This window comes from Haematobia irritans, chromosome 5, assembly GCF_050003625.1.
Source record: "Haematobia irritans isolate KBUSLIRL chromosome 5, ASM5000362v1, whole genome shotgun sequence".
In the NCBI taxonomy this organism is placed as follows: Eukaryota; Metazoa; Arthropoda; class Insecta; order Diptera; family Muscidae; genus Haematobia; species Haematobia irritans.
The window spans coordinates 39,591,421-39,616,150 of record NC_134401.1 but is presented as its reverse complement, the minus strand read 5'-3'; the positions used below and the strand labels follow the sequence as shown (position 1 = coordinate 39,616,150).

At 31.4% G+C, this 24,730-nt stretch overlaps 1 protein-coding gene across 1 annotated transcript in view; it reads right to left on the bottom strand.

Annotated features, from left to right (window-relative positions):
- LOC142238442 (sodium-dependent nutrient amino acid transporter 1) overlaps nt 1-24,730 on the bottom strand; it is a 32,460-nt gene that overhangs the window by 5,271 nt on the left and 2,459 nt on the right. The window contains exons 2-5 of the mRNA XM_075310081.1: nt 14,539-14,672; nt 14,175-14,460; nt 2,451-2,947; nt 2,246-2,349 (exon numbers count right to left, since the gene is read on the bottom strand). Coding sequence (XP_075166196.1) covers nt 2,246-2,349; nt 2,451-2,947; nt 14,175-14,460; nt 14,539-14,640 — 989 coding nt within the window. The 5' untranslated portion in view covers nt 14,641-14,672. The remainder of the gene's footprint in view (nt 1-2,245; nt 2,350-2,450; nt 2,948-14,174; nt 14,461-14,538; nt 14,673-24,730) is intronic.

Here is a 24,730-nt window from a genome sequence, read left to right as displayed (position 1 = left end):
GATGTGTTACAAACGGAATGACAAAGTTATTATACCCCCATCCTATGGTGGAGGGTATAAAAATCAGCAATTTACAAAATATTGAAATACTTCAAACTTAAAACTGTTTTTTTTTAACATTGTCAAAAATTTATTCCTATAGAAAATTTTGTCAAAATTTTATTTGAATAAAATTTTTTTTTTCAAAATTTTATTTCTATAGAAAATTTGATCAAAATTTTATTTCAATAGAAAATTTGGTAAAAATTTTATTTCTATAGAAAATTTGGTATACATTTTTTTCTAAAGAAAATTTTGTCAAAATTTTGCATGAATTTATTCTGATAATTGGTTGATAGTTTTACTGCAAGTAGAGGATGCTGATGAGGAATGTGGTAATTCCGAAACGTGCGTCCATCCAACCATCTTGCAGTCTATAGGGCTTTGCCCAAATAAATTTGACAAACATTCTTTTCCTCTGTTGGTTAAGCTACACTTATAGTTTAGTCAATGTATGGTTTTAAGCTGAAATCAAAAAAAAAAAAAAAACACAAGAATGATTAAAGAACAAAAACCAACAATAACAAAACAAAACGAATGAAAAAAAATTATTTCTATGAAAAAATTTATTTCTATAGAAACTTTTGTCATAATTTCATGTGTATAGAATATTTAATCAAAATTTTATTTCTATAGGAAATTTTGTTAAAATTTAAATTTTTATAGAAAATTTTGTCACATTTTTATTTCTATAGAAAATTTTCTCACAATTATATTTCTATAGAAAATTTTGTCAAAATTTGATTTCCATAGGAAATATTGTCAAAAATTTGTTTCTATACAAATGTTTGTCAAAATTTTATTTCTATAGAAAATTTGGTCAAAATTTAATTTCTATAGGAAATATGGTCAAAAATGTATTTCTTTATAAATTTTTGTCAAAATTTTATTTCTATAGGAAATATTGTCAAAAATTTATTTCGTTACAAATTTTTGTCAAAATTTTATTTCTATAGAAAATTTTTTCCAAGATTTTATTTCTATAGAAAATTTTGTTAAAATTTTATTTCTATTGAAAATTTGGTCAAAATTTTATTTCTGTAGAAAATTTTGTCACAATTATATTTCTATAGCAAACTTTGTCAAAATTTTATTTCTATAGAAAATTTTGTCAAAATTCTATTTCTATAGAAAATTTTGTCAAAATTTTATTTCTATAGAAAATTTTGTTAAAATTTTATTTCTACAGAAAATTTGGTCAAAATTTTATTTCTATAGGAAATATTGTCAAAAATTTGTTTCTATAAAAATGTTTGTCAAAATTTTATTTCTATAGAAAATTTGGTCAACATTTTATTTCTACAGAAAGTTTGGTCAAAAAAATTTTTTTTCTATAGAAAAATTTGTCCAAGATTTTAGTTAGTTAGTCAGTTTAGAAAAATTTGTTAAAATTTTATTTCTATAGCACAGACAGTATGAAAATTGGCCCCTGGTAAATGTGCATAAAACGCGATCCCAAAATAAAATTAAGGATCATTTTATCTTTTGATTTGAAAGGCCGTTTGAAAATGAACCCTAACCGATGGAAAAAATATGGAATTTTAGGAAACAAATAAAATATGTGTTACTCAGTACGAATTTCTTAGGAATCGCGTTAGCCCCATGTTGGGCTCTGTCCAAAGGGGACATTTTTAAATTGGGGTTAATTTTCATTTGAAATGTTAGTGTTTATTTTCATAATCTAAACAGGGCTAAAAAATAAAATAAAGTTGCTCCCATAAAATGCATTAAGATTGGGTGTTGTTATTTTCCATATAAAGTTTACCGACTGAAAGTAGACACATTTTTTCTTTAATGGTTAACGGGGATATTCCCCTCTAGTATTATGGTTGTGCCACTTCGACACTTTTGTATAAAAAAAAAAAAATATCATCAACCCATTTATAATTAAAAGGCAGGCCATAGCGTTATCAAACAGACAATTCTGATGCCTGAAAATATGCCATGAAAATTTTCTGTACTAGGTAAACTGGGTTTTCCCATGAACTGTTAATTGCAAGGATTGATTTTTGATGTAAAGGAGATACAATGATCGTTGGGTTTAATTTGAAAAAAAAAAAACAAAAAAACAATGACTTCAGGTAGGTAGGTTTTTGAATAACATTTTCTCAGTGTATTCATAAAATTCCACAAATCCAAATAATGCATATGCCCACTACCATCTTCACCTCAACCAGTATAATTTTTATATATTCCTTTCACTTACCTATAAACATTTTTACGAAAATTATTAAAGGATGCATACATGACCAGCGTACCAAAACAGATGGCCAACGAAAAGAACATTTGAGTTATGGCATTATACCAAACCTGAAAACGAGAAACAGGAAGATGACAAAATGAAATGAAAATTCTCAAGGGCAAAAGCCAACAAATATTTGTTGCAATGGCTACCATGGGCTAAAACCTACTTGTGGATTTAACAGCTGATCCCATTGTGGTTTCAAGAAATACACAATACCATCCAAAGCTCCGGGAAGAGTCAGGGCCCTCCACAAAAGTATAAGCATTACGACGTAAGGAAATAAGGCCAGGAAATATGAGGCCTTGCCAGAACTACGAATTCCTTTGATGAGTATAATGGCAATTAATATCCAGGCAGCCAGCAAACATAGAACCAAATCCCAACTGGGTGAACCCAAACCTTCATTCAAATTTTCAGCTTCTCGCAAAACAGATTTGGTAAAAAATAATTCAGCTGATGAAACTCTCTTTATTGTTGCCGTATCGTTTAGTTCTTGTATAGTTTCAGATGTTGCTAGACAAGCCGCTCCCCATTCAGGACGACAATAGGTCCAAGGTAAAATTTCGGCAAACGAAGCAATCAAATATTTTATGGTAAGGGCCATGATACTGGCATAATATGTGGTGGCCACAGCTGTGGAATATACTTGACCATAAGCAATGCCTAAACGCAAATTAACAAAACATAAATAAATTAATGTATAAGATAAACTAAATAAAAATTAAATTATGAAAAACTTAAAAAAAAACTTAAACTTTTTATACCCTGCGCCACACTGTGGAACAGGGTATTATAAGTTAGTGCATATGTTTCTAACACCCAGAAGGAGACGAGATAAACACATGGTGTCTTTGGCAATAATGCTCAGGGTGGTTCCCTGAGTCGATATAACCATGTCCGTCTGTCCGTCCGTCCGTCTGTCTGTGAACACATTTTTGTGATCAAAGTCTAGGTCGCAATTTAAGCCCAATATCCTTCAAATTTGGCAAATGTTCCTTTTTTGGATCAGAATAGAACCCTATTGATTTTGGAAGAAATCGGTTCAGATTTAGATATAGCTCCCATATATATCTTTCGCCGATATGCACTTATATGGACCCAGAAGCCAGAGTTTTATTCCGATTAGCTTTACATTTTGCACTTTGCGTACAATTAGTATTATAGCCAAGTGTACAAAATTTAATTGAAATCGGTTCAGATTTAGATATAGCTCCCATATATTTCTTTCGCCCGATATGAACTAATATGGTCCTAGATGCCATAGTTTTGGCCAAATTTGGTTGAAATTTTGCACTAGGAGTACAATTAGTAGTGTAGTCAAGTGTGCCAAATTTTATTGAAATCGGTTCAGATTTAGATATAGCTCCCATATATAGCTTTCGCCCGATTTACACTCATATGACCACAGAGGCCAATTTTTTACTCCGATTTAGTTGAAATTTTGCATAGGGTGTTAAATTAGCTTTGTTGCTATGTGCGTCAAATTTGATTGAAATCGGTTCAGATTTAGATATAGCTCTCATATATATTTTATTCTGATTTTGATAAAAATGGTCAAAATACCAACATTTCCTTGTAAAATCGCCTCTGCTTAGTCGAAAAGTTGTAAAACTGGCTGTAATTTTCCTTAACTTCAAATACATATATAAGGAGTTATATATATAAATGTATGTATGTGGGACGAACCTTTAAAAATAGCACCCAACATATTTGACGGATGTGCTATGGTATCGAAAATTTATATCTACAAAGTGGTGCAGGGTATAATATAGTCGGTCTCGTCCGAGTTTAGACTTTCCTTACTTGTTTATTATTAGTTTTAATTTTTATTGTTATATTAAACTATGTTTTATTTATTATAACAAAATAAAATTTGTAATTAAAAATTTAAATTTCATTTTTCTACCCTGCGCCACACTGTGGAACAGGGTATTATAAGTTAGTGCATATGTTTGTAACACCCAGAAGGAGACGAGAGAGACACATGGTGTCTTTGGCAATAATGCTCAGGGTGGGTCCCTGAGTCGATATAGCCATGTCCGTCTGTCCGTCCCTCCGTCCGTCCGTCTGTCTGTGAACACATTTTTGTGATCAAAGTCTAGGTCGCAATTTATGTACAATCGCCTTCAAATTTGGCACAAGTTCCTGTTTTGGGTCAGAATAGAACCCTATTTATTTTGGAAGAAATCGGTTCAGATTTAGATATAGCTCCCATATATATCTTTCGCCCGATATGCACTAATATGGACCCAGCTGCCATAGTTTTATACCGATTTTCTCGAAATTTTGTACAAACATTACACTTAGTCGTATAGTCAAGTGTGCAAAATTTGATTGAAATCGGTTCAGATTTAGATATAGCTCCCATATATATCGTTCGGCCGATATGGACTTATATGGTCCCAGAAGCCAGATTTTTGGCCGAATTTGGTTGAAATTTTGCACTAGGAGTACAATTAGTAGTATAGTCAAGTGTGCAAAATTTGATGGAAATCGGTTCAGATTTAGATATAGCTCTCATATATATCTTTCGCCCGATATGGACTAATATGGACCCAGCAGCCAGAGTTTTATACCGATTTGCATGAAATTTTGTGCAATCATAACACTTAGTCGTATAGTCAAGTGTGCAAAATTTGATTGAAATCGGTTCAGATTTAGATATAGCTCCCATATATATCTTTCGCCCGATATGGACTAATATGGTTCTAATAGCCAGAGTTTTGGCCCAATTTGGTTGAAATTTTGCACTGGGAGTAGATTTAGCTATGCGTGCCAAATTTGATTGAAATCGGTTCAGATTTATATATAGCTCCCATATATAGCTTTCGCCCGATTTACACTCATATGACCACAGAGGCCAATTTTTTACTCTGATTTAGTTGAATTTTTGCACAGGGAATAGAATTAACATTGTAGCTATGCGTGCCCAATTTGGTTGAAATCGGTTCAGATTTAGATATAGCTCCCATATATACGATTTTCTGATTTCGACAAAAATGGTCAAAATACCAACATTTTCCTTGTAAAATCGCCACTGCTTAATCGAAATGGCTCTAATTTTCCTAAACTCGTAATACATATATATCGAGCGATAAATCATAAATAAACTTTTGCGAAGTTTCCTTAAAATTGCTTCAGATTTAAATGTTTCCCATATTTTTTTACTAACATTGTGTTCCACCCTAGTGCATTAGCCGACTTAAATTTTGAGTCTATAGATTTTGTGGAAGTCTATCAAATTCTGTCCAGACCGAGTGATATTTCAATGTATGTATTTGGGACAGACCTTTATATAGCACCCAACACATTTGACGAATGTGATATGGTATCGAAAATTTAGATCTACAAAGTGGTGCAGGGTATAATATAGTCGGCACCGCCCGACTTTAGACTTTCCTTACTTGTTAAATTTAAAATTGTAATTGTAATTGTAATTTTAATCTTAATTTTATTTTATTATTAATTTTCCTTTTATGTTAGTTTTAAATTTAACTCTAATAAAAATTTAATTCTAACAATTTATTTATGTTTTTTTAAATAAAAATCTAATTGTAATTTTAATATTCATCTTAATTTAATTCATATTTATTTAATTAAGTTTAATTAGTTTAACTTAATTTAGTTTACTTTTTTTACATATCAATTAAACTGCGTATTTTATTTAAATTAATTATTATGTTAAATAATGATCAATTATTTTAAAAACAAAACTATATTTTAAACTAAAATTTTATTTTCAAATTTAAAATTATTTTTAATTAAAATTTTAATCTTAATTTAATTTACTTTTATTTTATTTTCCAAATTAAAAATATAGCATATTATATTTGTAAATTGTAGCTATGTATAACCAAATCCTATTTACAGGCAAAAGTTTACTTTTCAATTTTGAATTACTTTAATAATTTTGACTAATATTTGAATTCTAATCATAATTTTATTTTATTGTAAATTTTAAATTTTGTTTTATCTCCAATTTTATTTTAAATTTTATCCGTAGCCTTATTTTATTTTGAGGTTCAATTTTAATTAAAAAAAAATATTTCCATTTTAATTTTGATCCTAATTTTTTTATATTTCAATTAAATTTAAATTTAAATTAAAAAAAAATAATTTAATTCTTAATTTATGAATTAAATTAATTTTGACAAAAATATTAATTTCTACTTTGAGTTTTTATACCCTCCACCATAGGATGGGGGTATATTAACTTTGTCATTCCGTTTGTAACACACGAAATATGTAACACGAAATATTGATCTAAGACCCCATAAAGTATATATATTCTGGGTCGTGGTGAAATTCTGAGTCGATCAGAGCATGTCCGTCCGTCCGTCCGTTTGCCGAAATCACGATAACTTCCGAACGAAACAAGCTATCGACTTGAAACGTGGCACAAGTAGTTGTTATTGATGTAGGTCAGATGGTATTGCAAATGGGCCATATCGGTCCACTTTTATGTATAGCCCCCATATAAACGGACCCCCAAATTTGGCTTGCAGACTCTCTAAGAGAAGCAAATTTTATCTGATCCGGCTGAAATTTGGTACATGGTGTTAGTATATGGTCTTTAACAACCACGCAAAAATTGGTCCACATCGGTTCATAATTATATATAGCCCCCATATAAACCGATCCCCAGATTTGGCTTGCGGATCCTCTAAGAGAAGAAAATTTCATCCGATCCGGCTGACATTTGGTACATGGTGTTGGTATATGGTTTCTAAAAACAATGCTAAAATTGGTCAATATTTGCCCATAATTATATATAGCCCCCATATAAACCGTTCTCCAGATTTGACCTCCGAAGCCTCTTGGAGATTCAAAATGGTGCTAGTATATGGCTGCTAACAACCATACCAAAATTGGTCCATATAAGTCCATAATCATATATAGCCCCCATATAAACCGATCCCGAGATTTGGTTGTGGAGCCTCTTGGAGGAGCAAATTTCTTCCGAGTCAGTTGAAATTTGGTACATTGTACTAGTATATGGCCGTTAACAACCATGCCCAACTAGGTTCATATCGGTCTATACCCAGCAAAAAAGAGCTTCCAAAAAAGTAGTTTGGATTCGTAATCTGTGATCCGGAAGTAGTGCAAACTTGGATCATCTCCAATGAATTTTACATGGGCTTGTCATAGGACGGAAGTACTCCCTTTTTGGATCCTTTGCATTGCTTTAGAAGTTGTGCCCTGGAAGTTAATTTGAATGAAGAAATTTAAAAAGCGAAAAAAAAAAACAATTTTTTTTCAACCAATTTCACTTTTTTTCAACCATATTTTTTATTACACAATTATTTTCCTATTATCTAATTTTTACAATTTGAAAAACTTTTTCGCTCCGTCCAGGGGTTGAACCTGGGTTTGCTGGCACCATAACAGAATGCCTTAGCACACTCAGCCACAAACGCCATTGAACATAAAGCGCCGAAAGGTCAATTCAAATGTTTGTGATGTGATCGTAATACGCACCAAAGAATAACATTGTAATTGCTTCTCGAGATGTTCTTTATTAGTATGAACGAAAAAATAAGAAACACAGGTTCAAATCTCACCAGCGGCAATTTTTTATAAAATATTTTTCTAAAAAAATATTTTTTATGTCATGCATCGTTTTTATTTTTTATTTTCGGCATATATTTTCGTATAAATATATTTTTCCATTAAAAATCAACAAAAAAAGAAAATAAAAAATTATCGTAATTTGCAAAACCTTCTCGAAAGAACTTCCATGGAAGCGAAAAATTCAAACGGCACAGGTTCAAATCCCAGCGGGGATGAAATTTATTTTTTTATTATTTTTTTACTTTTTTATTAATTTTCTATTTTTTTTTAGTTTTTTTTATTAGTTTTCTCTTTTTTTTTTTGTAAAATTTAATTGTCCAAAAATTTTCACTTAAAAGAGCCTGATTGCGTTCTTTCTAATACTTGTACACAAGGACTGCATCGGAAATAGAAAAAAAATCATTGGGGTTCCCAAGATGCGCTTTAGAAGAAATGTTTGTGGACTTGTCCAAAAGGACTGCATCGGAAGCGGAAAAAAATCATTGGGGGATCCCACGATGCGCTTTAGAAGAAATGTTTGTGGACTTGTCCAAAAGGACTGCATCCGAAGTTGAAAAAACTCGATGGGGGATTCTGGGATGGGCTTTAAAAGAAATGTTTGTGGAACAACTTCCAATTTTTTGGCTGGGTAGTTATATATAGATAAATCGATCCCCAATCACACAAAAAGTGGTTCATATCCAGTTCATAATTGTATATAGCCCCCATATAAGCGACCCCCATATTTCAATTCTGGCTCTCTACGTACCGTGCAAAAGTCCATATCGCTTCGTAATTATTTGTAGACTTACCTACACATACCTTTTTGGTCTAATATATACCACGTACGGACTAACTCATAATTTAGAAAACGATTTATGATACCACAACCCAAGTGAATCGATTGTGGATGACAGTCTTTCGTAGAAGTTTCTACGCTATCCAAGATTCGGCCTGGCCGAACTTACGGCCATATATGTTATACTTGTTATACCCTCCATCATAGGATGGGGGTATATTAACTTTGTCATTCCGTTTGTAACGCATCGAAATATTGCTCTAAGACCCCATAAAGTATATATTCTGGGTCGTGGTGAAATTCTGAGTCGATCTAAGCATGTCCGTCCGTCCGTCCGTCCGTCTGTTGAAATCACGCTAACTTCCGAAAGAAACAAGCTATCGACTTGAAACTTGGAACAAGTAGTTGTTATCGATGTAGGTCGGATGGTATTGAAAATGGGCCATATCAGTCCACTTTTACGTATAGCCCCCATATAAAGGGACCCTCAGATTTGGCTTGTGGAGCCTCTAACAGAAGCATATTTCATCCGATCCGGCTGAAATTTGGTATATGGTGTTGGTATATGGTCTCTAACAACCATGCAAAAATTGGTCCACATCGGTCCATAATTATATATAGCCCCCATATAAACCGATCCCCAGATTTGGCTTGCGGAGCCTCAACGATAAGCAAATTTCATCCGATCCGGCTGAAATTTGGTACATGATGTTGGTATATGGTCTCTAACAATCATGCAAAAATTGGTCCACATCGGTCCATAATTATATATAGCCCCCATATAAACCGATCCCCAGATTTGGTTTGCGGAGCCTCAAAGAGAAGCAAATTTCATCCGATCCGGCTGAAATTTGGTACATGATGTTGGTATATGGTCTCTAACAACCATGCAAAAATTGGTCCACATCAGTCCATAATTATATATAGACCCCATATAAACCGATCTCCAGATTTGGCTTGCGAAGCCTCAAAGAGAAGCAAATTGCATCCGATCCGGCTGAAATTTGGTACATGGTATTGGTATATGGTATCTAACAACCGTGCAAAAATTGGTCCACATCGGTCCATAATTATATATAGCGCCCATATAAACCGATCCCCAGATTTGGGTTGCGGAGCCTCAAAGAGAAGCAAATTTCATCCGATCCGGCTGAAATTTGGTACATGATATTGGTATATGGTATCTAACAACCATGCAAAAATTGGTCCACATCGGTTCATAATTATATATAGCCCCCATATAAACCGATCCCCAGATTTGACTTGCGAAGTCTCCAAGAGAAGCAAATTTCATCCAATCCGGTTGTAATTTGGAACATGGTGTTAGTATATGATCTTTAACAATCGTGCCAGAATTGGTCCATATCGGTCCATAATTATATATAGCCCCCATATAAAACGTTCTCCAGATTTGACATCCGGAGCCTCTTGGAGGAGCAAAATTCATCCGATCCGGTTCAAATTAGGAACGTGGTGTTAGTATATGGTCGCTAACAACCATACCAAAATTGGTCCAATCACACAAAAATTGGTCCATATCTTTATTTATTTGTATAGAAAATTTTGTCAAAATTTTATTTCTAGAGAAAATTTTGTTAAAATTTTATTCGGTTCATAATAAAATTTTCATCATTGTCAAAATTTTAATTCTATAGAAAATTTTGTCAAAATTTTATTTCTATAGAAAATTTTGTTCAAATTTTATTCGGTTCATAATCATGGTTGCCACTCGAGCCAAAAATAATCTACCAAGATTTTATTTCTATACAAAATTTTGTCAAAAGTTTATTTCTATAGAAAATTTTGTTAAAATTTTATTTCTGTAGAAATTTTTGTCAAAATTTTCTTTCTATAGAAAATTTTGTCAAAATTTTTATTTCTGTAGAAAATTTTGTGAAAATTTTATTTCTATAGAAAATTTTGTTAAAAATTTATTTCTGTAGAAAATTTTGTCAAAATTTTATGTCTACTTTGTCAAACTGAATTATATACGTATTGGATCGATCTTTTTTGATTTAATATATACCACGTATGGACTTACATACAATTTAGAAGATGGTGTCAGGAGGTTTTAAGATACCTTGCCATCGGCAAGCGTTACCGCAACTTAAGTAATTCGATTCTGGATGGCAGTGTTTAGAAGAAGTTTCTACGCAATCCATGATGGAGGGTACATAAGCTTCGGCCTGGCCGAACTTACGGCCGTATATACTTGTTTTTTTTTTTCAAATTTCATAAAATTTTAAATTAGAACAAGTAAGTAAAGTAGAAAGTCGGGCGGGGCCGACTATATCATACCCTAAACCACCATTACAGAATTAGTAATCATAAGCATTTGTGGGGTAATATATAGGTGTGGGAGATAAACCGCAGTTGCATATTTAAGAAAATTAAGGGGTACATGTCTATGGGTGCTTTGTGCCAATCTGACTATAGCTCATAGTCAATGTTGCCAGGGAAAATGTTCGGTTTATCCTACAAGGACGAAAAAAAAGTTCCCTACTTTCCCAAACAATTTTCCCTACCATATTTTCCGTTAAATTTAAAAAATTTTACAAAACAAAAATTGTTCTAAGTACTTTATTATCTTAAAACATGAATATGCAACGTATATAACTTCGAATATAAATTTGTATTACCACCAAGGTTGCCACAGTTGGTAGAATTCTACCAAAAATAGTAATTTTTTTGTTAAATCTCTATAAAAATAAAATTTTGGAAAAAGTTTCTATAAACAAATTTTTGTGAGAAATTTTTCTATAGAAATAAAATTTTGACAATAAATTCTATAGAAAAAAAATTTTGAGAAAAAATTCCACAGAAATAAAATTTTGAGAAAATTTTTTATAGAAATAACATTTTGAAAAAAATTTCTATAGAAATACAATTTTGACAAAATGTTCAATAGAAATAAAATGTTGACAAAATTTTATACAGGAATAAAGTTTACCACACATTGTTAAAGATCAAGCCTTGCCGGTTCTAATTTCCTCCTCTAGAGCCACCAAAATGTAAAAATTATTACAAATTGTGTTGAGTGAAAATGTCCTACATTGTGGCCCTACGTCCCTACAAGACGCTAAATATTAGAAAAACCCTACATATAGGGAACTTCCCCTACTTCTAGCAACACTGGCTGTGTTGATATTGCACCTACGGAGTTAGTATGCCACTAATATTGAGCCTATTATTAAAAAATAGAAAATCGTTAAATTAGTGTGGGTAATAAATACAAATTTATAAAAATCGAGCAATATTGTTATGTAAGAGCTACAAGTACGTATAAGTACGGCGAATACATCAAAATTTGAAATTTGAGTAACATTGGTTAATAAATAAGAGTACTATGGCCAAATTTGGGAAAATCGAATGATGCATCTATATGGAAGCTATATTTAAATCTGATCCAACTTGCATAATATTTTGGGGGTTTGATTAATACCACAAAAGGTTACCTTGTGCAAGATTTGAGTAAGATCAGTTAAGAAATGAGGCCTGTATGGTCAAACATAAGCTTATTAGGGGCGAATTTTTCAAACTCGGGTGATACATATATGGGAGCTATATCTACATCTGAACATAAGCGTAGGAAGGCCTCTGGGGAGGGGGCTTAGACCCCCCCAGAAAAAGTTTAGCCCCCCCAGAATTTGAAAACCTATTTACGATTTTCCATTTTTATAAAAATTAAACAAGTATATACAACCGCACAAAGTTACGCTAAAGACTTTCATGCACAATCGAATTACTTGGGTTGTGGTAGCAGTTGCCGATGGCAATATTTGATGTCTGATATTTATGAAATAAAGCTGTGGTTGTGATTTAGTTTATTATTTATTATTTTGTTAATCTGATTTAGTCAATTTAATTAAAAAAATAGTAATTGATAATAAAAATATTCTTTCATAAATTAATATCTTAATAATGCTGCAAAAAACCACCACCAAAAAGAAGCGAAAATGTTCTTTTTGGGCCCGGTAGTGGTGCAAAATTGGCGTAGAAGCGATGAATGTAATATGAATTTGTCAAAGGAGGGATGTCCATCGAACAGCCGTTGCAATTGATTTGCATCACTTCTTAGGGTGTAATCCGAATTCAGTGTTTTGAATGTGAATTCAAAAATTGTGTGATATTTTCCCAGCTAAATAATTTTTATATTTTTTATAATTTTTAATGCATTCCAAACCTTGATTGAAATATTTTCCCTCTAATATTTTCAAAAAGTATTGATTTTTCTATAATGGATTTGTCATTTTTGTGGCAAAATTTGAATAATTTGTACTACTTTATTTATTCTTACTCTTTTTTAAACTATTTGAAAAAAAAAAGTAAATAAAATAATTAACTTCTTTGTGGAAGTGCTTTTAAAGTTGTGCCTTTAGAACAACTCCCATTTTTTTTTGCTGGGAAAAGTTTGGAACTACTTTAAGTTGCTTTATTATAAATTAATTGTCGAGTTATTTTGATGTCTAATTTTTTATTAATTTTTATGAAATAAAAAATTAATTGAAGTTATAAGTTCAGTCTATAAATTTTTAGTTAAGGGGGCTATAGCCCCGCCTAGGAAGATTGTCTAGCTACGCTAATGCATCTGAACCAATTTCGATGAAATTTTGCACATAATTAATACTATAGAAGACTGGATCTAGCCAACTTTGAGTAAGATCGGTTAATAAATAAGGGTTCTATGGCCAAATTTGGAAAAATCGGGCTATATCTAAATCTGAACCGATTTCGATGATTTTTTGCACATATAGTTAGTGCTATAGAAGACTACATTTAGCTAAATTTGAGTAAGATCGGTTGATAAATAAGGGTTTTATGGCCAAATTTAGAAAAATCGGGCGGTACATATATATGGGAGCTATAGCTAAATCTGAACCGATTTCGATGATTTTTTGCACATATAGTTAGTGCTATAGAAGATCATATTTAGCCAACTTTGAGTAAGATCGGTTGATAAATAAAGGTTTTGTGGCCAAATTTGGGAAAATCGGGCGATACATATATATGAGAGCTATATCTAAATCTGAACCGATTTGGATGAAATTTTGCAGACTTGAAGGGCGATGGAAAAGATTACCTTTGCCAAATTTGGTGACGATCCGTTTGAAAAAAAAAGCGCAACGTGACCCCATTTGTCGAAATCGGGCGATACATATATATGGGAGCTATATCTAAATTTGATCCGATTTCTTCCAAATTCAATAGCGTTCGTCCTTGTGCTCAAAAAACTCCCTGTACCAAATTTCATCAAAATCGGTTAATAATTGCGACCGGAATCCTGTGAACAACAAATACATGGACAGACGGACGGACGGACGGACACCAAGCGCTAGATCGACTCAGGAGGTGATTCTGAGTCGATCGGTATATATTTTATGGGGTCTAAAATCAATATTTCTGGTAGGCACATTTTCTGGCCGATCAAACTTATTATACCCTGACCACTATGTGGTTGAGGGTATAAAAATTCATACAAAATTATTTTAGACTTCCCTTAACTGAAATAATTACAATTAATTGACATTTAATTTTACTTACCCTTCATTAGCGGCACCATACCAAAGGCTTTGACACAACCACGACTGGAGAACTGACCCAAAATTACCTCCATATAATACACTGGTCGTCCTATCAGCAACAATACTATCACATAGGGTATCACAAAAGCCCCACCACCATTGGCCAATGCTATAAAGGGAAAACGCCAAACATTACCCAAACCCACTGACAGGGCTATGCAAGAGAACAAAAATTCTATCTCATTGCCCCATTTGTCACGGATTGTTGAACTGGTATCACTACTTTCCAACTCGGAAGTGGAAATCTATTCGAGAACAATGGAAAAAGGCAAATCTATGAGAACAAATAAGAGCCTCTGACAATTGCTTCTTGCGATACTTACATTATCCTTGGAGTATAATATACTGTGTTTAGCTTCATCGCCTTGCTCCACCTGCAGAATATTGATTTGCTTTTGTCGAAGTTTATCATAGGAGGTATTCATGATGACCTAAGCAAAATCAAATAGTTGCTGGTCTAGAAAATTTAATAAGAAAAATTTTGTTTGAAAAAAATAATATTTGAAATTTATTTTGAAATAAAACACAACTAGACAAGCTCTTTGAAAGGGTCATATGTTCTGGTTTTGGATAAAAACATCGAGCCGATTTGTTTTTTAATTTTTTTACCTTGTCAATTTTTTCAAATTTCTCGTAGCGTCTTACACAGTCTGGAGCCCAGATTGTAATGTGAATCCAGCATGTTCCAAAACTTCGTTTAGTTTTTATATTTGGCTTAAAACCATTTTATTTAATTTACGCTTGAAATTGTTCTATATTAAAAATATTTCTTCTACACAATTCTACACATACACAACGTATTTTACATAATCGCATATGTATCGAAGACGTCTCGCATAAAATATTGATAGATATTTCGATTGTTTTTACAACGATGCCATTATGAAAAGATGTGTTATTGACATTCGCGATTGACCATCACAAAAAAAAAACAGGCATTGCCATTAAATGTTGATAAGATTTTTTTTTTAAATAATTTATTGTAAAGAAGGCGCTAAAAATAAACAAAGTCTAGCATTGTAGAGTTGAGAATTAATAAATAAATCGATATTACAGACAATAAACAAAATTTGCAATTAACAATAGTCTCAAAGTCAATTTTCGTGATTGTAGACATTCGCGGGAGAGATTTCGTATCAGTGAACCGCTAAAAATATTGTGAATGAAATTTAAATAGATATTTGTTTATAAAAAAAGTAGATTAGAATAAAATTCGAATTTCAGCAACTTTTCACAAAATTTAACCAAAATGTTAAGAAACAAAAACAACAACAACAAAACTGGGTCAATGACTCTTTGTCTTATTTGTGAAAAACTGCATATAATTTTAATCTATGATTTTTGATAAGAAAATGACATTTTATCTCCTGAAAAGTTCACAGATATGAACCACATCGAATCGTAAGTAACCGTTTTCAGTGTTGCCAATAATTTCCCCCATTAATTGCAGATTTTTTTCGGGGCTGGACACGAAATTTTTAAGTTGGAAAGTCGGCGATTTGATGGTAGTGTTGTCACTAATGGGGGATGTCCCCCTCCCAATTGGCGATTTTTTCGTGGGTGGGAACGAAATTTTTGAGTTGGAGACTTGAAGATTTGGTGAAAGTGTTGCCACCATTGGGGATTTTTCCCTACAAATTGGCGATATTTTCCTGGATGGACACGAAATTTTTGAATTGGAGACTTGAGGATTTGGTGAAAGTGTTGCCACCATTGGGGATTTCCCCATTTAACTTGGAGATTTTTTTCGTAGATGGGGACGACATTTTTGAGTTGGAGACTTGAGGATTTGGTGAAAGCGATTTGATAGTAGATAGATAGATTTGATAGTAGTGTTGCCACTAATGGGGGATTTCTCCCTCCAAATTGGAGATTTTTTCCTGGATGGACACGAAATTTTTGAATTGTAGACTTGAGGATTTGGTGAAAGCGGTGCCACCATTGGGGATTTTTCCCTTCAAATTGGCGATATTTTCCTGGATGGACACGAAATTTTTGAATTGGAGACTTGAGGATTTGGTGAAAGTGTTGCCACCATTGCGATATTTTCCTGGATGGCCACGAAATTTTTGAATTGGAGACTTGAGGATTTGGTGAAAATGTTCCCAACATTGGGGATTTCCCCCCTCCAAATTGGCGATATTTTCCTGGATGGACACGAAATTTTTGAGTGCTGCCACTAATGGGTGATTTCCCCCCTCCAATATGGAAATGTTTTTTCGTGGATGGGCACAAAATTGTGAAGTGGGGATTTCCCCTCCAAATTGGAAACGTTTTTCGTGGGTGAGGACGAAATTTTTGAGTTGGAGATTCGGCGATTTGATGGTAGTACTTCCTCTATTCGGGCATTTCCCCCTTCAAATTGGAGATTTTTTTCGAGGATGGGCACGAAATTTTTGAATTGGAGACTTGAAGATTTGATGAAAATGTTGCCAATAATGGGGGAATTCCCCCGTCCAAATTGGAAATGTTTTTTCGTAGATGGGCACGAAATTTTTGAATTGGAAACTTGAAGATTTGGTGAAAGTTTTGCCACTAATGGGGCGTTGGAGATTCGGGGATTTGATGGTAGTGTTGCCACTAAAGGGGGATTTCTCCCTCCAAATTGGCGATTTTTTCTGGACGGGCACGAAATTTTTGAATTGGATACTTAAAGATTTGGTGAAAGTGTTGCAACTATTGGGGCGTTTGGAGATTCGAGGATTTGATGGTAGTGTTGCCACTAAAGGGGGATTTCTCCCTCCAAATTGGCGATTTTTTCTGGACGGGCACGAAATTTATGAATTGGATACTTGAGGATTTGGTGAAAGTGTTGCCCCCATTGGGGATTTCCCTCTCCAAATTGGAAATGTGTTTTCGTGGTTCGACACGATTTTGATTTGGAGATTCGGCGATTTTATGGTAGTGTTTCCTCTATTCGGGCATTTCCCCCTGCAAATAGACGAATTTTTTCCTGGATGGGCAAGAAATTTTTGAATTGGAGACTTGAAGATTTGGTGAAAGTGTTGCCACTAATAGGGGGTTTGGAGATTCGGAGATTTGATCGTAGTGTTGCCACTAATGGGGGATTTCCCCCTCCAAATTGGCGATTTTTTCTGGATGGACACGAAATTTTTGAGTTGGAGACTTGAAGATTTGATAGTAGTGTTGCCACTAATGGGGGATTTCCCCCTCCAAATTGGAAATTTTTTTCGTGGATGGGCACAAAATTTTGAATTGGGTATTTCCCCTTCCAAATTGGAAACGTTTTTCGTGGGTGGGGACGAAATTTTTGAGTTGGAGATTCTGCGATTTGATGGTAGTGTTTGCTCTATTCGGGCACTTCCCCCTGCAAATTTGAGATTTTTTTTCGTGGATGGGCACGAAATTTTTGAATTGGAGACTTGAAGATTTGGTGAAAGTGTTGCCACTATTGGGGCGTTTGGAGATTCGGGGATTTGATGGTAGTGTTGTCACTAATGGGGGATGTCCGCCTCCAAATTGGCGATTTTGTCGTGGATGGGCACGAAATTTTTGAATTGGAGACTTGAAGATTTGGTGAAAGCGTTGCAACTATTGGGGCGTTTGGAGATTCGAGGATTTGATGGTAATGTTGCCACTAAAGGGGATTTCTCCCTCCAAATTGGCGATTTTTTCTGGACGGGCACGAAATTTTTGAATTGGATACTTGAGGATTTGGTGAAAGTGTTGCCCCCATTGGGGATTTCCCTCTCCAAATTGGAAATGTTTTTTCGTGGTTGGACACGATTTTGATTTGGAGATTCGGCGATTTTATGGTAGTGTTGCCCCTATTCGGGCATTTCCCCCTGCAAATAGGAGATTTTTTTTCCTGGATGGGCAAGACATTTTTGAATTGGAGACTTGAAGATTTGGTGAAAGTGTTGCCACTAATGGGGCGTTTGGAGATTCGGAGATTTGATCGTAGTGTTGCCACTAATGGGGGATTTCTCCCTCCAAATTGGCGATTTTTTCGTGGGTTTCCTGGATGGGCACGAAATTTTTCATTGGATACTTGAGGATTTGGTGAAAGTGTTGCCCCCATTGGGGATTTCCCTCTCCAAATTGGAATTTTTTTTCGTGGTTGGACACGAAATTTTTGATTTGGAGATTCGGGGATTTGATGGTAGTGCTGTCACTAATGGTGCGTTCCCCTCTGCAAATTGGAGATGTTTTCGTGGATGGGCACGACATTTTTAAATTGGAGACTTGAGGATTTGATGAAAATGTTGCCAATAATGGTGGAATTCCCCCGTCCAAATTGGAAATGTTTTTTCGTGAAAGGGGACAAAATTTTTGAATTGGAGACTTGAAGATTTGATGGTAGTGTTGCCACTAATGGGAGATTTCCCCCTCCAAATTGGAAATGTTTTTTCCTGGAAAGAGACGAATTTTTGAAGTTGGAGATTTAAGGATTTGATGGAAATGTTGCCACTAACGGGGTATTTCCCTCTCCAAATTGGAGTTTTTTTTCCGTGGATGGGGACGAAATTTTAAAGTTGGAATCTTAAGGATTTGATGGAAATTTTTTAACTTGGGGACTTGATGGATTTTTTTTCTTTTTGTAGTTTGCACCAAGAAGAGATAGGGAGACTTTGATAGTATGGCCTAAAGCAAAAAAAAACTTTCTTCAAACATAATAATTCCATGAGCTACAATAAAGTTAAATTGGCTTTAGTGAAGTAGAGATTTCACTTTTTGTTGAGTACAGTTTAAACAAAATAATTTTTTTTCACTTGAAACATGTTCGGGGTGATCATATACCTTATCTGGTTGTAGAAAAGGATTTCTGGATGTATATCAAAATGAATGACCTATAAACAAATTCCAATTTTATATGCGGGGTTGTTAAATTCTTTTAATCTTAGTCCCGGGCATTCAACTAAGTAGATAAAAAATTTCTTTAATTGCCCAAGATATATTGCCCTTTTAACAATAGCTGTTAAAATTTTTTGCATAACATTCTTTAAAATATGGATATCCATTGTCATTATACCATATAACCCTGCCCAAAGCTCATTCTTTGTTTTATGACCTGCGTTTCTATGTGCATATCTCTGACTTATCATTGCCAAAAAAAAAAGATTCTTTAAAGATAAACAATTGTAATTTACTCTAATAATAATAAAGATTATTATGTTCCAAAACGCAGAATAATTATTTATAAATCAAGAGCATCTCATGAACTTCTCGCCATTTTTGTCTAAAGTTAAATATTAAACAAAAAGAAAAAAAACAAAAATTAGATCTGTTTAAAATAATATAAAATTTGTAATTTGTCTATTTGTTTTGCCAAGAATGTTCACGGATTAAGAAATTCATATAACAACATCACTTTTATAATAGTTATAAAAAATTATTATTAAGCTAAATATACAAAATATTTGCTAGAACATATACGAATTAAAAAATACTGTCATTTAAATTCCAAAGGTTTTTAACGCATTACTTGATTAAGGACGGCAGCTCTGATAAAATTACGATTTCTAGAAGCTCAAGAAGTCAAATCTGAAGATGGGTTTATATAGAGGCTATACCAAAATATGGACCGATACACATTGTGTCTGGCAAACCTTTTTATGGACCTAAACTGCCTCTGGCGTTTGTATTTCATGCAAAACTGATAAATATTAAAGTGTCCACAAGTTCACAAAGTCAAATCTGGCGATCGGTCTATATGGGAATTATACCTAAACATGGACCTATTACACACAATATTCGGTACGGCTATCTGTTGACCTAAAATACTTTTAGTTTATTAATTTCATGCAAATCGGATGAATACTGTGATTTCTAAATTCCCAAAAAGTCGGTCTATATGGAGGCTATACCCAAACATGGACAGAAAAACGGACATCGTTATGTAGTCATAGACATGACAAACCTATCGTCTTAGGAATGACAAACCCACGGTTGCCACTCGAATCGGGAGAAATTTACCAAAAAACTAGCATACAAAACAATCTTATTTTGCAAAATTTTATTTCCATAAAAATTTTGTCAAAATTTTATTTCCATAAAAATTTTGTCAAAATTTTATCAACATAGTATTTCTATAGAATGTTTTACCAAAATTGTATTTCTATAAACAATTTTGTCAAAATTGAATTTCTAATTATATTTGTTTAATTCGGCTAAAGGTCATGTAATAAAAACAAATATTGTTGTTTTTTTTTTTTTATCCTCCAATATTTCGAAATTTCTTTAAACAAATAACAGAAAAACATTTTACACATTAATTAACAAAAATATATATCAAGCTCGTAAAATACTGATTATTACATTCAGAAGTAAATAACCATGAACTGATTCGCAAACAAGTAAATATACAACTATAATAAAATGTTGCCAAAATTTTATTTCTATACAAAATATTGGTCAAAATTTTATTTCTATAGAAAATTTTGTCAAAATTTTATTTCTATAGAAAAGTTTTCTAACTTTTATTTCTATAGAAAATCCTGTCAAAATTTTATTTCTGTAGAAAATTTTGTTAAAATTTATTACTATAGAAAATTTTGTCAAAATTTTATTTCTATAGAAAAGTTTTCTAACTTTTATTTCTATAGAAAATTTATTACTATAGAAAATTTTGTCAAAATTTTATTTCTTTAGAAAATTTTTTCAAAATTTTATTTCTATAGAAAATTTTGTCAAAATTTTATGCCTATAGAAAATTTTGTTAAAATTTTATTTCTATAGAAAATTTTGTTAAAATTTTTTTCTATAGAAAATTTTCTCAAGATTTTATTTCTATAGAAAATTTTCTCAAAATTTTATTTCTATAGAAAAATTTTGTTAAAATTTTATTTCTATAAAAAATTTTGCCAAAGTTTATTTCTATAGAAAATTTTGTCAACATCTTATTATATTTCTATAGATAATTTTGTCAAAATTTTACTTCTATAGAAACATTTTGTTAAAATTTTATTTCTACAAAATAATTTGTCAAAATTATTTTTCTATAAAAAAGTTTATCAAAATTTTATTTCTATAGAAAATTTTGTTAAAATTTATTACTGTAGAAAATTTTGTCAAAATTTTATTTCTATAGAAAAGTTTTCTAACTTTTATTTCTATAGAAAATTTTGTCAAAATTTTATTTCTATAGAAAATGTTGTCAATATTTTATGTCTATAGAAAATTTTTGTCAAAATTTTATTTCTATAGAAAATTTTGTCAAAATTCTATTTCTACAGAAAGTTTTGCCAAAATTTTATTTCTACCGAAAATTTTGTCAAAATTTTATTTCTATAGAAAAGTTTTCAAAGTTTTATTTCTATAGAAAATCCTGTCAAAATTTTATTTCTGTAGAAAATTTTGTCAAATTTTTATTTCTGTAGAAATTTTTGTCAAAATTTAATTTCTGTAGAAAATTTTATCAAAATTTTATTTCTATAGAAAATTTTGTCAAAATTTTATTTTTATAGAAAATTCTGTCAAATGTTTATTTCTGTAGAAAATTTTGTCAGAATTTTATTTCTATAGAAAATCTTGTCAAAATTTTATTTCTATAGAAAATTCTGTCAAAATTTTATTTCTTTAGAAAATTTTGTCAAAATTTTATTTCTATAGAAAATCTATCAAAATTTTATTTCTATAGAAGGTTTTATCAAAATTTTGTTTTTATAGAAAATTTTGTCAAAATTTTATTTCTATAGAAAATTTTGTTAAAATTTTATGTCTATAGAAAATTTTATCAAAATTAATTTCTATAAAAAATGTTGCCAAAATTTTATTTCTACAGAAAATTTTCTCCAAATTTTATTTCTATAGAAAAGTTTTCAAAGTTTTATTTCTATAGAAAATGTTCTCCAAATCTAATTTCTGAAGAAAATTTTGTCAAATTTTTATTTCTGTAGATATTTTGTCAAAATTTTATTTCTATAGAAAATTTTGTCAAAATTTTATTTCTATAGAAAATTCTGTCAAAATTTTATTTCTTTAGAAAATTTTGTCAAAATTTTATTTCTATAGAAAATCTATCAAAATTTTATTTCTATAGAAAATTTTGTCAAAATTTTATGTCTATAGAAAATTTTGTCAAAATTTTATTTCTATAGAAAAGTTTTCAAAGTTTTATTTCTATAGAAAATTTTCTCCAAATCTAATTTCTGTAGAAAATTTTGTCAAAATTTTATTTCTATAGAAAATTTTGTCAAAATTTTATTTCTATAGAAAATCCGGTCAGAATTTTATTTATATAGAAAATTTTGTCAAATTTTTATTTCTATAGAAAATTTTGTCAAAATTTTATTTCTACCGAAAATTTTGTCAAAATTTTATTTCTATAGAAAAGTTTTCAAAGTTTTATTTCTATAGAAAATTTACTCCAAATTTAATTTCTGTAGAAAATTTTGTCAAAACTTTATTTCTATAGAAAATTTTGTCAAAATTCTATTTCTACGGAAAATTTGGTCAAAATTTTATTTCTATCGAAAATTTTGTCAGAATTTTATTTCTATAGAAAATCTTGTCAAAATTTTATTTCTATCGAAAATTTTGTCAACATTTTATTTTATCTAAAATTTTGTCAACATTTTATTTATATAGAAAATTCTGTCAAAATTTTATTTCTGTAGAAAATTTTGTCAAGATTTTATTTCTATAGAAAATTTTGTCAAAATTTTATTTCTATAGAAAATTTGGTCAAAATTTTATTTCTATCGAAAATTTTGTCAACATTTTATTTCTATAGAAATTGTTGTCAAAACTCTATTTCTATAGAAAATTTTTTTTGCTATAGAAGGTTTTCTCAAAATTTTATTTCTATCAAATATGTTGTCAATTTTTTTTCTATGAAAATTTTGTCAAAATTTTAATTCTATAGAAAATTTTGTCAAAATTTTATTTCTATAGAAAATTTTGTCAAAATTTTATTTATATCGAAAATTTTGTCAAAATTCTATTTCTATAGAAAATTTTCTCCACATTTTATTTCTACAGAAAATTTAGTCAATTTTTTCTATATAAAATATACAAAATTATAAAAAATTTTAATCCTATAGAAATACACTGCACTGAAAAAGATACTGTCGAGAGGCCAAAGACTTACAATGCGCATTCGAATTGTGCTTAGCATAGAAGACGCATTTCGCTGATATAAAAATTTTCCCATTGCCCAAAAGTATATAAACTTTTCAATTGATAATTCTGCAAAATTCTTTAAAATTTATTAAATCATCTTAGAATTTTTGTAACTTGACTACAGCAGAAAAATGTTCAAAACTAAGAGATGGTTTTCAATACTTTATTTCAAAAAGTCTGAATTTAGAAATTAAAGTTGTTTTTTTTAATACATTTTTAAAGGTCTTTGATAGCAAATGAAGAAAAAAAAACTGAAAAAAAAATACAAAAATTAAAATGTGTTTTGGACCCTCAGTGTGTGATCCTTTAATCCGTCCTCAGTGTGTGATCCTTTAATCCGTCTCCTTTCCCTCTATTACTAGCGCAATATAATGACTAATCAACAGTAACCGTTTACGAGTATGTGGTCCATACGATAGAGAATTTTTCTTCCAATAATCTGGCATCAAGTAATAAGTTTAAGTACTTATCAAACAACCCTCGTATCCACAACGTTTGTCAGTAATTAAAACGTAAACTTTTAGTATTTTTAACGCATTATTTAAAAATATGCCTTTCATTTTTTTTAAATAGGTGTTACGAATTCTATATCGTTTTATTATTGTATTAGTCATGGGATAATTACATATACTTTCTATGGGCAAATAATAAAGTGAGAAAAAAGGGCATTTTAGCACTTTTTTCTAAACTTTTTATTTTTTATAAAAATAAAATAATTTTAGATTTTTTTTTTTTGTGTTTTCAAAGTTGTAAAATTTCTTTAAACCATGTTTGTAGTCTCATTATAGTCGAACTATTTTTGTCAATCATTTTATAACGATATATAACTTTCAAAATATAAAATAGCATTATTTTCTTTGATATTTTTGCAAAACTAAAAATATTTTTATTTTGGCGAAATTTTAGATTTTTATACCCTCCATCATAGGATGGGGGTATATTAACTTTGTCATTCCGTTTGTAACACATCGAAATATTGCTCTAAGACCCCATAAAGTATATATATTCTGGGTCGTGGTGAAATTCTGAGTCGATCTAAGCATGTCCGTCCGTCCGTCCGTCTGTTGAAATCACGCTAACTTCCGAACGAAACAAGCTATCGACTTGAAACTTGGCACAAGTAGTTGTTATCGATGTAGGTCGGATGGTATTGAAAATGGGCCATATCGGTCCACTTTTACGTATAGCCCCCATATAACGGGACCCTCAGATTTGGCTTGTGGATCCTCTAACAGAAGCATATTTCATCCGATCCGGCTGAAATTTGGTATATGGTGTTGGTATATGGTCTCTAACAACCATGCAAAAATTGGTCCACATCGGTCCATAATTATATATAGCCCCCATACAAAACCGATCCCCAGATTTGGCTTGCGGAGCCTAAAAGAGAAGCAAATTTCATCCGATCCGGCTGAAATTTGGTACATGGTG